The 14748-nt window shown below is 39.2% G+C and overlaps 1 protein-coding gene across 2 annotated transcripts in view; it reads right to left on the reverse strand.

Moving 5' to 3' along the window:
• The window catches only part of SLC38A11 (solute carrier family 38 member 11), a gene marked incomplete at both ends in the record, with an annotated part of 48080 nt that extends 41605 nt beyond the window's left edge, over nucleotides 1-6475 (reverse strand). The window contains 2 exons of one of the 2 annotated variants that reach the window (XM_084230578.1): nucleotides 3948-4022; nucleotides 6370-6475. In XM_084230578.1, coding sequence (XP_084086704.1) covers nucleotides 3948-4008 — 61 coding nt within the window. Of the gene's footprint in view, nucleotides 1-3947; nucleotides 4023-6369 lie in introns of those variants that run through there. The other variant, XM_084230577.1, reaches the window with a different exon arrangement.
• Between the last annotated feature and the right edge of the window lie 8273 nt (nucleotides 6476-14748).

Consider the following 14748-nt stretch of genomic DNA (forward strand, 5'->3'; position numbering starts at 1 on the left):
ACACAGAAAACCCTGAAGACTCCACTAAAAACTATTATAAACAATAAATCAGTATTATTAAAATGGCAGGTTACAAAATCAACATACAAAAGTATATTGCTTTCCTACATGCAAATAATAAGTTAGAAGAGAAAGAAATCAAAAAAAACAATCCCATTTACAGTAGCATCAAAAAGTATTAAATACCAAGGAATAAACCTAACAAAGGAGATGAAAGTCCTATTTAATGAAAATTATAAGACATTTTTAAAAGAAATAGAAGACACACACACAAAAATTAATGGAAAGATTCCACACTCATCCATTGGAAGAACTAACATTAGTAAGATGCCCTTCTTACCCAAAACAATATATAGATTCACTGCAATCCTTATCAAAGTAAAATAGAATTCTTCAAAAGTAAACATTCCTGAAATTTAAGAGAAATTTAAATTTAAATAAAATCAAAGAGCTAAAACAATTTTGACAAAAAAGAAGAGGGAATAGGGATGGAGGTGTCATGCTTCCATATTTGAAAGTACACTACAAGGAAATAGTAACCAAAATAGTACGGTGTTGAAGTAAAAATAGACACACAGATCAATAGAATACAATTCAGAGCTGGGACATAAACTGGCATTTATATGGACAGTTAAACTAGGACAAAAGAGACAAGAATACACAATGGACAAAGGAAAGTCTCTTCAACAAATGGTGCTGGGAAAACTGGACACTTACGTGCAGAAAAATGAAACTAGACCACTCTCACACTGTTAGGGGGAAATGATGTCCTGAGCTAATCCCATACAGGCTTTGTGGACCCCACCCCCACTCCAGACTAAAGCCATCAAGACATTGGAAAAGACAAATCCCGTCACCACCAAAGGGAGGGTGGCTGGGACCTGAGGGTGAAGTTGGGCAGCCAGGTTGGATATAAAAACCAAACACATGGGCCTTGTGCTGGCTCGCTAATGCTCACCTCCTGGCTTCGGCTCCTGGCTTGTGGCCAGCTCTCAGAGTGCCATTTTGGGATTGCTAATCGGCGGATCGGGTAGGAGTCATTTAAAACTTTGTCTCCCACTTTTCTCCCCAAGCTGTACATTTCCTCATTTCCCCTTCCCTTGTAAATAAACCTTTTATTAACCTTTCGCGTGTGCCTGCAGTTGAGCATTGATAAGTCCTTTTAAGCGCGCGGGTGAGGACCCACAGTCAGGCACCCTGTTTTGTATCGGGACTGCTCTACAACAACACCATATACAAACATTAACTAAAATGGATTAGAGAGTTGGATGTAAGACCTAAAACCATAAAGTATATGGAAGAACATATAGGCAAAACATTGAGATATTGGCTTCAGTGATGTCTTTGGGAACTCAACTCCAATGGCAATGAAAACAAAAGCAAAAATTAACAAATGAGACTACATCAAACTATAAAGCTTCTGTATAACAAAAGAAATCCTAATTAAAAAGACATACAACTGAATGGGAGAAAATATTTGCACATCATGCATCCAAAAAGGAGCTAATATCCAAGTACTCATACAACTTAACAACCAAAAAAAAAAAAAACCCAAATCACCCAATCAATATGTGAACAGAAGACATGCAGATGTCCAACAGGCACATGAAAATGTGTTCAATATCACTTATCACCAGAGAAATGTCTGGTGACATTCAAAACCAAAATGAGATACCACCTCACTTCCATGAGATTGGCTCCATTGGCTCATATAAAAAAACAGGAACAACAAATGTTAGAGATGGTGTGGAGGAAAACGAGCCTTTGTAAACTTTGGGTATGAATATAAACTGGTCCAGTCCCTATAAAAAACAGTATAGCAATTTCTCAAAATATTAAAAAGAGATCTACTAAATGACCCAACAGTTCTATTGCTAGATATTTACAAGAAAAATGCAAAAATAATAATTTGAACAAATACACTCCTATGTTCAGTGCAGCACCACTGACAATATCCACATTATGGAAATAACCTAAGTGCCCAATGACAGAGCAGTGGATTAAGAAGATATGGTACATCTTGGAATACAAATTAGTTATAAAAAGAAAAGATGAAATCTTGCCATTTACCACAGCATGGATAGAACTGGAGGAGATAATGCTAAGTGACATAAGTCAGAAGGAGTAAGACAAATTCTAGGTGATTCTTTCATATGTGGAATATAGCTAAATAAAACAAAGGAACTAATAAAATTAACCCAAACAAACCCTAGAAATATGACTGTAGAATTGAGGCTCCTAGAGGGAAGTCAAAAGGAGGAGGGGAGAAAGAGGAGGAAGGAGACCAGATGGTATGGATTAAGGACTATGGTGGGTGTGGTGTCATAACAAACATCTGAGGAAATGTAAACTTACTCTATCTATTGGTTTACAGTGTGTGTAAATGTTCGCAACACACTTAAATGAGCCATGGTTATTAAGCCTAGGTAAATTAATTGTCAGTTCTTACTGACCAGGAAACAGGAAATTAAAATGACAAGGGTAAATCCTTGAGTGGGAAATTTTAGAGTGATAAATGCTCTCATGAATAGTATGCAATTTTTAAACACCAGCCATTTTGAATAAGCACAAAATTTTGAGATACCCAAATAACTAAGTTATCAGTGTTAAGCTATAAATTAAGAGCTGTAGAAGCTAGAAGGAGCTTAGGATTGGGGAGTGGGTAGGAAATCAGGGAGGAAGGGAGTCCACTGTCTCTGTAGCTCTTGCTTGGTATCTAATGCAAGCTTTGCTATTTCTTCATGTTGAGGAAAAAGAGAAGCTAATGGCTGGTCTTGGAAGCCTGAGATTTTTTATAAGGGATGATATGTTAGAGTCTCCAGAGGCAGGGCATAGATTCTTGGGCAAGGGATTTATTGAGGGAGTGCTCTCGGAGAAGGGTTATGACGGGATGAAAGGGCAGGAGAAATAGTTAAGCAAGCATGTGGTCTCAAGGGGAGACGAGCTGTGGCCTAGCCCTTTGGATCTCTGAGCCTCAACTATACTGCACACTGCTCCCTCCTGGAGGCCAGCTTCATTGGGGTTTCTACCAGGCAGTCATTCACTGAAAGCGGCGGGAAAATGGTGGTTGGGGGTCATAACCTCACCAGGAAAGCAGTTCCCTTGACAGCCAGATGAATACTCCAGAGTAAGGGGCAGCTGAGGTGTTTTACAATAGTTGGACAAAGGTTCTCTCATGGAGGCCACAAGAGCAGCAGCCAATGCAGGTGGGTAGGTTTTTATGATTTCATGATGGCTGCCTCTTACAGTGATCCTAAGGTGGATGAAATATTCCGTGCGTGTTATGAGGTGAGTTGATGTCAGGGCAGAGATGAGGACAACAGGAAGAGGAGATGATTATGAGTTGTAAAGCTTGCATTTAAGTAGGGGAGTGACAAAATATGGGTGTGAGTGAACATGTTACAAGAAGATGGGTAAGCAGAAGAAAGGTAATATAGAAGCACCTTATTGCTGCCTTTAAAGATAGTGGCAGCAGGGTGCATGGGGCATGCATGGGTGAGGTGAGGAGGGCGTGACTGAGCACACCCTTTTGGCTGAGCACCAGGGCTTTCAGTTCCACCTGCACGAACAGAGATGAAAGAGCTTGCACATTGTGTGCATCTGCCCAAGGTTTTTGTGGGAAAGGATGCCCTGATGTATACGCTTTGAAAGTACAGTCTTGTTCAGCTGTACCCAGCCTTCAAAATGACTTCCCCATCTATCATCTCTGTATAATGTGAAAAAGCACATGAAAAGGATTTAGGCTGGGTAATATATAATGCTTTTGTACTTTTTCTAATCTGTTCAGAGGATTAGCAAGTAAAGTAAATCTCTTCAGACATAAGTATCTAAATTCTTTTGGATTCTTTGATGCACTTTTTAATTAGGAAATTCAATTGCAGTGTGTGTGTGTAAAATAGTTACTCTACAATTTAAGTGCTGGAATAAGCAATTATAAAACATTTTACCTGTAACATATGAAACCCAGAATAAGAGCAATATTCCCAGAGGAAAGCCAGCTTGCTTCATTGAATAAGGCAATCCTGGAAAAACAAAATGCCCACCCAGCACATTAGTAAGATATATTGAAATACAGAAATTTTCCTACAATTCCTGCATCTAATAGGTGAAGTAAACTTACACATTTATATGGTAGTTGTAAATAGTGGATACAATTACTAAAATGAAATGCTGTAAATTACAGGCATGCCAATAGAGCAAATTTCTGAGATGAAGCAATAACACTAAAAAAGCATCAAATGAAAAACTGATGCCAGTTCACACAAATGTTCACTTCAGGGTGAGGACAGATATATAATCTTGAATATACGGAAAATTATGATCTAAACTTTTCTTAGGTGCTAACTGGGAAAAGAGAAGATAATAAGAGCAGAGAAAAATTTATCAGATACAAAAAAAATGGACCCTGGAGTCAAAATGGGGTAGGTGGGAAAGATAAAGAGAAAAAAATGAGAAAAAAAGTTATTTTTATAAAAGGACATTGGAAATTATTTCTCAAGAACTTTGGGGCAAATGTACAATAATAATATTTTTTCAAACATTCAAAATATTTCCACCCATAATTTTTATTCTCTGTAAAATTTTTATTCTCTTTTAAAAAAATCTGCTGAGCATGATTAAGAGGTACTTTTTAGCGTTGCTGACATGGATCAGCTAAAAGGGTTCACGTGAGGCATTAACTTTGGAATTCTGACATGCAGAGCTGACAACATCTCAGAGGTTTATGGAAGGAGAATTTCAAACAAGCTTTTGACCCTTCTTGCTTCTGCTTCGGCTTAGGTACCTCCATTTTATGTTACACTTGAACGAAAAATTGTCTATGTATGAAAATTAGTAAAATCAAAACAGGTAAAATTATGATAAGTGAAAAAAAAATAGATCAAACCAGATAAAGTTTCAATGATGTCACTAAACACCATTTAACTGACTAAAATATCAAAACTCTACAGGAAAAAGTCATGTTTTCAATAAGTGTTGCAGTTTGCAGGACTTTGTTTTGTCCCTGCTTATTCCTAAATTTAATGTTTTCAGATAACAAAACAAATAATAAACACTGAAAAAAAACTTCATTACTATAACAAATACTTATTTTTTCAGAATTTCCTCCTCCTTAAAAAATTGGAAAAATATGAGCTGTTTATTTTCATTCCAATTTTTTAGCTCCTTTGTTAAAAAAAACTTAACCAATCTCTATTTATTGCTAATATGATAGTCAAAATGATTATATCATAATGGTTATAGTTTACATTTTAATACTATATAGATGGGTGAAGGAAATAGTGTAGGAAAATAAATTTTCAGTTTGGTATATTTTCATGTTAAATGTTAATATTTTCACATTAAACTTTTGTACCTCCAGTATTTCCTAATATTTCTTGACTTCTTGAAAGTCATTGAAAGGTGATAAAAGTAATGGTGGATACTTCAGGTAGAGGGAAAAAGTAAATTAGGTAACATTATCAAATGCTCCTGTGGCCTATGGAGACAAAATTCAGCATCTTCCCTATGCAAGTCCTTAATCTTGGGCATGTAGAGAATGTTCCAATGTGGAAGAGTGTGGATCCCAACCCCATTCTTGGCGTAGGAGACTGATGTGATGCACATTGTTACAATGGGGGAAAGGATGGTTCTTATGGAAGAAAACTACAAATGTTATCATTTAAGAATTTTTTCTTTAAAAATAATCAATGAGGGCCTCCCCTGGTCGCGCAGCGGTTGAGCGCTGGGTTGCGAAGCTGCCCACATTCCCTGCAGCTCCGCTGCTGCCGGGGAGGGTCCCACAAAAAAATAAAATAAAAAAATAAAATAAAAATAATCAATGAGGGCCTCCCTGGTGGCGCAAGGGGTTAAGCACCGCACTATGAAGCAATCCACAGCCTCTGCAGCACAAGTTCGATCCTCCACCGGCCAGAGAGAAACCCACATGGCTCAGCAGACCTCTCCTGTCTCGCCCGCCACTCCCCTCAGCAGTGTGTTTCGGTCAGTCTGCCTGTTCTGTTCTCCACTCTGTCTCTGGTGAATCCTCTCACACACACACCTCCCCCTGGCCCTGCATCTCTGGTCTGTACCCCAGCTCTTGTATGCATAAATAAAAAAATCTTAAAAAAAAATAATCAATGAACACTAGCATGCAACTTAAAAATCAACAAGAATCTTAAATTTGGCCTTTTTAATTTAAAATTAAAACAACTGGACTAAGATTACGAGAGCAAAAGGATGAGAGGGTTCACCGGGTGCTAGTGGAGGGTCATTGGTACTTTAATGATAGCTGTGGTGTGGTATACATTTGGAAATGTGTGAAACTATACTCCTAAAACATGCAGTATTGTAAACCAGTGCTACCACAGTGAAAATAAACAAAACACTTACCTATTATCCCAGATCCTATAATGGAGTTGACAACATTAAAAACAGCAGCAAACTGAAGACAAGCTTTCCCTTTACGTTTATGTTCAGAAACGAGGGTTTCTCTGTCATCTAGAAAGCTCTATTTTAATATATAAAATGGCAATTAAATATTTGCTAGCTCAAGAAATTAGAAAAATGTCAGACAAATATGCAATGTAGGATACTATCAAGGTATTAGGCAGAATAATAAACAATGTCAATAACGATAATTAAATAATGAGGATAATAAAGAGAAACAAGAACAGCTAGTATATCAGCTTTGTAAACTCCATCCTAAATTGTCTAATGACAGATGCCCCAAGTTCTGGGACTGCTGCGTGGAATCCCAGAGTACAGGATGTTATTTAGCCAAAGATGTGATTTTTGTGAAAGATTGAAAAGTGCCTGTCCCGCACCCCCACATCCCAAAAGAAGTCTGGTTAAGGAAATATTTTTTCTCCCGGGGAACTTTCTCGGCAGAAAATCAAAACCCTGGGAAGGAAGCAGACCTCTTTTGTAGAGTGAATGCAGTGGAAGGGACCAGCCTTCAGAACCTGCCCATCTCCAGTTTTACCTGCGGGCCACTATCGGGCTGCTGCTCCTGGTAGCCCATGACTGCACCCGGGTCCCGAGCAGACTGAAGGTTCCTGGGCCTGGACCCTCGCTTTAGCCCGCCTTGCCTCCTCCGAAACCTCGCACACCCGGGGTCCGCGCGCCGCGGGAGAGCTGGAGACAGCGCTTCTGCCCGCGCCCCCGCCCCGCCGGCGCAACTAGCAGACCGCACGGACTGCAGCGGTGAGCTCTCCGGGCGGCGGCCCCGGGCGGTGTCCCCAGCGGAGCTTGCCCGGCCCAAAGCACCTTCCTTCTTCAGATGCAAAGATGTTGCAGGATGTTACTGATATGGGCAGCATCTCACCTCTCACCCCGCCTTTTTTTTTTTTTTTTTTTAACCCGCCCCGAGCTGCAAAGCACAATTCGTTCTGCTCTCTGCCCTGCTCAGATTGCACAGTTTTGACGGCCTTGTTTTAGTTCATTACTAAATTAATCGCTCGTTGGAGTTTGCTGCCCAGGTAAGGGCGCAGTAACACCATTGCCCCCAAGGGGCATTTTTTTCTACCACTTCTCCTTCCCCCTCCTGCCTCCATCTCTTCTGTGGCAGAGTTGACATCTAAATTTAGGATTTTTTTCTTTCTTTTTTTTTTTTGCTTTAAATGGAAAATAAACAAAAGAAATAGTCGCTAGGATTTTAGCAGAGATGATTATTGGGCATGCTTTGGCCAAATGTTTTCTGATGACCTTTCAAAAAAGGACACTTCAAGAAGAATGAAGGAAAATGAATTGATAACGAATACAGCTAATGAGCCCTCAGGATGTTGGGGGCTTAAGGGGGTGGGAAAGAGATGGTGCTTAGATGATATGATCTCCAGAGATTCTTAAATGACCATCTGTTCACCCATCTGGTATTACAGATGAGGAAACTGAGGCCCCGAGAATATTCAATCACAAAGATATAGAATATATGGCCAAGTTTTAGGGACAGTAAGAGACACATAAATCAGTATCAAGTAATTAAAGAGCTTTTTTCATAGACATTTAAAGTTAGGAAACATTTTAAAAACATGGAAAAACTAAGCAAGTTCAAAAAAACTTTATATGTTTTCTATCATCAAATTAACAAATGTTAACATTTTGTCTTATTTTTTCAAATTGCAAAAGTAATTTTTTTTATAGAGGCATGCTTTATTTATTTATTTATTTATTTGTTTGTTTGTTTGTTTACTTGTTTGTTTTGTTTATACATGCACTGGGTACAGTCAGAAGCGCGGGAGGGTGAGAGAATTCACCAGAGCCAGAGCAGGGAGCAGAGCAGGCAGAAGGACCGAAGTACACTGCTGAGGGGAGCCACGGGCGGCAGGAGGGGTCTGCGCACCATTTGGGACCCTCCTCCGGTGGCCAGGGAGCAGCCGGGGATCGAACCGGCGCCGCAGAGGCTGCGGGCAACTTCGCAACCCAGCGCTCAACCTCAACCGCTGCGCCACCGGGAGGCCCGCAAAAGTAAAATTTTAATGTCACAATTGGAACCCCTTTACCTTTCCCCATTCCTCATCCCTGGAGTCATTCAAGTGATGACTACATCCTGAAGTTGAAGTGTATCTTTTCTATTTATGTATTGTATTTTAATTATCTGGTTTTGGTTAGGAGTCATGGGGGTGGGGTACTGAGGAATGTATTAAAGTCAAAGTGACTGTAAGTCCTGGTTTGCCCAAAACAGTCCTATTGTGGGTTTTTCATCACAATTTGATTATAAATAGCATCACCCTTTCAGATGTTAAGTTACAATATCCTGCTTCAAAGGCAACTGGGAGATAATAGTACCACTCAATATTTATTTGCATAGTACTTCACAGTTTTCTGTAGTGTTCAGGCTGAGAAGGTCTAGACAAAAATACCACAGACTTTTTGTGCCTTAGTGTAGCAAATTAGGACTTCAGGCTCTGAAATTAGAAAAACCTAGATTTGATTCGTAGCTCAAAGGATCTTGGCAAGTTATTTAACCGTTTGAGACAATTTTATTTGAAAAAGGGAAGAATAACCACTCCTTTTAAAAAGCAATGGTTGTTGGAATTAAATCAGATAACCTGTTTGGGTTAGTTTCCTGTGGCTGCTGTAACAACATACCATAAAACCCGGTGATTAAAAATAGCAGTAATTCTCAGTTTGGGGGGGGTTACAAGTCCAAAATCAAGGTATTCTCAGGACCATGTTCCCTTTGATAGCTATAGAGGAGAATCCCTTCTTGCCCCTTTTAGCTTTTGGTAGCTTGCCAAAAATCTTTGATGGTCCTTGGTTTGGAGATGTATCATTCCGATCTTCCATCTACTCATGGCATTCTCTTTGTTTCTCTTCGCATAATCTTCAATCTGGGCATGTTTGTCTATGTCCAATTTACCCTTTTTATAAGGACATCAGTATATTGGATTCAAGCCCCCCCAATGAATTCATGTTAACATGACCATACCTGCAAAAACCCTATTTCCAAATAAGGCCACATTCTGAGGTGCTGGGGTTAGAACTTCAACATAATGCATTTGGGAGCTGCATTCAACCCATAGCACTCTCTTAAAATGATTTAATTACTTGGCACATAATACTTGCTCCATAAATGTTTGTTGCTGCTAAATCCAAACAGAGAATTACTTTATTAGGCTGAATGTGTACAAAGTATTAACTCAATAGCTATTGCAGCAGAAACTGTAACAGGGTGGTCCTCAGGAAAGCGGGATATTCCAGGTTTCCTGCCCCACCCAAAAGGAGGGTGGAGCTGAGCAGGGAGAAGCTGCAGTGGAGACTGAGGAAGGAAGCAGGATGGGATGCCAGAAGGAAACCTGGAGGAGGCACATGTTGCTGAGAGACACATGAAGAAACTACACTTGCCTTTTGGCCGTGGACTGGGTGACACAGATGTGGGTGAGAGACCCGTGGGGAGGTGACAGTGGCGGTTTTTATCTTTTGATTCTGCTCTTTTCCTTCCAGACTTGTCTGGTTGTTTATGATCCTTTTCGGTGGGTCCCCACTGGAAGATGCTTTAGACTTGTGACAGGCTTTGGGAACTTGCTCTGGGCCAATCCTGCTTGGGTGGACTTTTACCCACGAGGGGAAGGGTAACTTTGGGTACTTGATTTAGAAACTATATTCTTTGCCTTTCCTGTATTGTTTCCTAATTGTATTAAAGTTCCTTCCCATTAAAGTCTCATAGGCTTTGTGTTGATGCTGCAGATGGCAGAACCTATTTAGAGCAGGCAGGTTTGCGGGGTCTGGGGTGCCCCTCTCCCTGCCCTGTAACAAAACTATTTGGCTCAAAATTGTCGGTCTCTCTTCTTCCAGCATGATGGAGTTTCTGGTTTTTGTATGGACAATGGTCACCTAGGAAGAAAAATAATACTAAATCTTCACTATTACTGGTTGTCACTAAGTCCTGACCCAAAGGTTATTGGATAAAGAGAAGGATTATGTATTTAATTTTTTTGTTCTTATTGACTGGAGTATAGAGACATGATGGCTATAGCAGGAACTTTATCTTGGACCCACTACCTAGTGGGAACTTCATATTGAATTTGGCTAAGTGACAAGATAGAAGGATCGTGGAGCCTTCATGGATATACCAGATCTGGCTTGCTCAGATGATGTGAAAAAGAAATAAACTTTCATGTTGTTTAAACTACTGATTTGGGAGATTTTCTGTTGTTTATATACAAATTGAATAACCCTTACTAACACACCATCTCATACTACCAAAATTATGATTCCTAATAGTCATATAGAGCCTCCCTTAGTGGCACAAGGGTTTAGCTGTAGCACTATGAAGCAATCTGCAACTACTGCATCACAAGTTTGATCCCCAGCCAGGGAGGTGACACTCCTGGCACAGCAGACCTCTCCTGTCTTGCCCACTGCTCCCCTCAGCAGTGTATTTCAGTAGATCCACCTATTATGCTCCCTACTCTGTCTCTTATGAATCTTCTCACCCCCCTGCACCTCTGGCCTGTACCCCAGTTCTTGTATGTCTAAATAAATAAACCTTTAAAAAATAGTCAAATAGGTTCATCCAATCTAGATATTTCTTTATAACAGCACAAATATTGTATTTTATTTTTTAATTTAATTTAATTTTTAAAAATTTCTTCTTCTTATTATTATTGTTATTATCATTATTATTATTTTGCATAGAAGAAAGAAGGTACAGGCCAGAAGTGCAAGGGGTGAGAAGATTCACCAGAGACAGAGTAGGGAGCAGAACAGGCAGCTGTTCTAAGAACAGTGACAAAGACTTCTCTGTGACTTCTCTCTTATCACAGAGAAGTCTCAGTCACTGATTGTCAACCTTAGATCTTACTCAGCAAAACTCAGCTCTGACTCTGACTTGACTGGTCTCTCAGCATCTTCTGCTCAGCTGCCTATATTCCCCACATATGTGATGGACAATGCAGTTTTAAGTATCTGTCTTTCAGCTAGGAATCCAAACTCAAATTTGACCTTTCATATTGGCAGCTTACATTATTTACTGTAAGATCAGAACCATTTCCCAAGTTCCAGAAACTAACAATCACATCTGTTACAGCCTAGCTACTTCATGTACACTATGTGACTAACAGTGCAAGACAGTAGGTTAGCAAGCTGAGATTGACCTTCAAATAGTACCAGTTTATATCACTCATTAACAATTATGCCCAACAACACCCAAAGTAACAGGGTTGAAGAAATGAAATTGGTACTGTGTGCCTTTTAGTACCTTGTAGTCAAGGTAATCTATGAAGGTTACAATAGACTAAATAAGTTCATTAACTTATTTTGATCATTTTTCTCCTATTGTTTTAAGGAAGTTCCATCTGCACCTTTTGGGCCCTGTGTCAGTTAGATTAAACTAGGAGAAAGGATACCATGTATGTACTTCTTAGATGGGCTGACTAGGAAAAACAGACTTGATAACACGATGGTGCTCTTGACTTGATCAGCTTAAGTAGAGAACTAGAGCAGAAAAGAACTTTGACAGAAGGCAGATTGGTGGCAACTGTGACTGTGTGCCTCTCCCAGCTGGAGCACTGCCTTCTAGGGTGTAACGTGTGCTCGAAATACTCTTGGTCAGAAAGAATGGCAAGTGGGGTTAAAATCAGGAAGTGGGAGCAAAGGAACCTTGCAACTGGAGCCAGATTACCCATAAAGTAGAAATATGAAACGGGCCAACTTTATCGAAATCTTCTAATCTGATTTATATATCTTTCTTTCTGGGTTGGGTAATTTGGTTTATTTCTAAAATAGAATACTTTTTCCTTTCCCCTGTACTCTCAGTAATTGTGGACTTGTAAATGGGAATGGTGGCTTCTTGAGGAACAGGATCACATTTATGTTGTTCTTGATGATGTTGATTTTTCTATACGGAACCTAATATAGTGATTTATGCAGTTATTGTTACTCGTTTAAAATGTACCAAATGGAAGACACTATCTCAAGAGGAATCATCAAGTGAAAAGCCTTGATGTCAAGTGAGAATAAGTTTAATGTGGCCAGAAATAAAGGTCATCAGGAGAACATTTCAGTAATGAGATTATGTTGCTCATTTGCCTCTAGGGCCCCCGAGAAACAGAATAGCCTGGTTGTCCCCATTTATTTGTGCAACCATAACATTGAAACAAAGAAATTATAGAAAATGGTGACACAATGCTGTTTTACAGTCTAAAATGTTTCTATTTAACAAATTAATCTCCAAATACATTATATTTCTCTAATTCATATGTTATAGGAAATATTATATCATATGTTATAGGAAATATTAAATATAGTCATAATGCATAAAACATGTGTGTGTTTTAGTAGAAGGTGAGTTTAAAATTGATTACCAAGATAGTCTACCTTATTTTTGTGGATCTACCTTTTCTTCTACAGCAACTCACAAATTAGTCCCTCTGTTCCCCTGGACAGATTCTGGAGAAAGTCAATCTGACTAGTTCAGTTATACACCTTCACTTCTGTGGGGCACAGCCATATTAATGCACACACACACATATTACATCATTATTTTTGTACAATTTTGTTTTCTCCTCTCAGGTATAGTCCCCGTAAAATTCCCACCACCAATTCACCTGTGCACCATCACCATAGTCCCTTGTGCTCTTCCCTTCCTTGTTTTGATTTCTACCTCCCCCTCCCTGCAGAATGTCTGTGATATATAGTTGCCTGTTAATTTTTTTCATTTATTATTATTATTTTTTCCCTGATCCCTTAATTGGCCCCACTCTATTATAGCTCCTATAAGTGAAACCAACTGATATATTTCTTTTTCCTTTTGATTTATTTCACTGAGCGTAATCCCTTTCAGTTTCATCCATGTTGCTGTGAATGAGCTTTATTTTTTTTTGATTGCTGAATAGCAGACCATTGTGTATATGATATGTATCACATCTTCTTGATCCAGTCATCTATTTGGCAGCATTTGGATTGTTTCCATATCTTATCTATTATAAATTTTGCTATAATAAACATAGGGGTGCAGGTATCCTTTTGAATTAATGTTTTTGTGTTTCTTTGGGGGCACAGCCTTTGAACCACGCCTCCTGCTTGGAATCTACCAACCTAGGGATGAGCTCTTCTCAGGCTCCAGTGCCACACTTATTTGATGACCAGACCACTGGACCAGCTACTATGGCTTCCCTGCCATTCACTGGGGAGGTGGCTGAAAAAGAGTTTAAATTTAAAGGTAAAATTGGGCAGGCCTGAAAAGTGACAGTCGAAATCAAAACACTAGATATTTTATGTTTCCTCTGAAACTTGTAATCTCCCAATTCCAAGATGCTAAGTAGGATTGAGTTGGTCCTTGATTACTAAAATTAAGATAAGGGAGGGTATGGCAATTCCTGACATGATGAATAAGACAGAAACATGTATTATTAGGCTAAATATAATAAAAGAAAGGTGCATTTGCATTTGGATAAATATAGATTCTGTTTGGTTTTATTATTTGTCATTATTTTTCAGTTTATAATATTGTCATTTACTACATATTTTCTGTTTTTTTTTTAAGATTTAGTTAGCTATGCATTCAAGAAGTAGGGTACAGGCCAGAGGTGTGGGGGCAAGAAGCTTCACCAGAGACACAGTGGGGAAGAGAACAGGCAGATCTACTGAAATATACTGCTGAGGGGAGCAGCAGGAGAGACTGGAGAGGTCTGCTGCGTCATGTGGGTAGCTCCCTGGCAGGGGTTCCAGCTTGTGCTGCAGTGGCTGTGGGATAGCTTCATAGTGCTGCATCTTAACCCCTTGCGCCACCAGGGAGGCCCCAACTACATATTTTCTTCCTGTTAACTTTGCAGGTACTATGGGACTATTACTAAGCAAAAAAGTAGAAAAGATACTCAATTTGCAAAGATAAAAGTGGAAAAAAAAACGAAGCTCTGTGTTTTATGAAGTTAAAAACAAGTGGTAATAGATGACTTCATTTATGTTAGTGGTAGAAAGTCATGTGGGAAAATGAAGTAAAAACAAGATGAAACAAGGCATCCTTTTTACTGCTTTTTTTTGAAGGCAGTTGTTTTTAATTTTCAGTTCATTTTGTTTTAAATTTTCCTCTCTCAGCTGTGTTCCTATCTCACAGCTATTCTAACCTATCTCCTTTACAACATGAGACGACACAGCTAAGATTTTTCTAGAAAAATGTCAGTGTGAACAAAGTGGTCTTTTGCCTTTGAGCCAGCAGGAAGTTGGCCTGATTATAAAAAGAAGTTTTAAAATAGTACGGACAAGAATGATAAGAATCCGCACTTATTTATTCTAAATCCTACTACCTTCTTCAACTCCATGTTCAAAAAG

This window comes from Talpa europaea, assembly GCF_964194135.1.
Source record: "Talpa europaea genome assembly, chromosome: 1".
Taxonomy (NCBI): domain Eukaryota; kingdom Metazoa; phylum Chordata; class Mammalia; order Eulipotyphla; family Talpidae; genus Talpa; species Talpa europaea.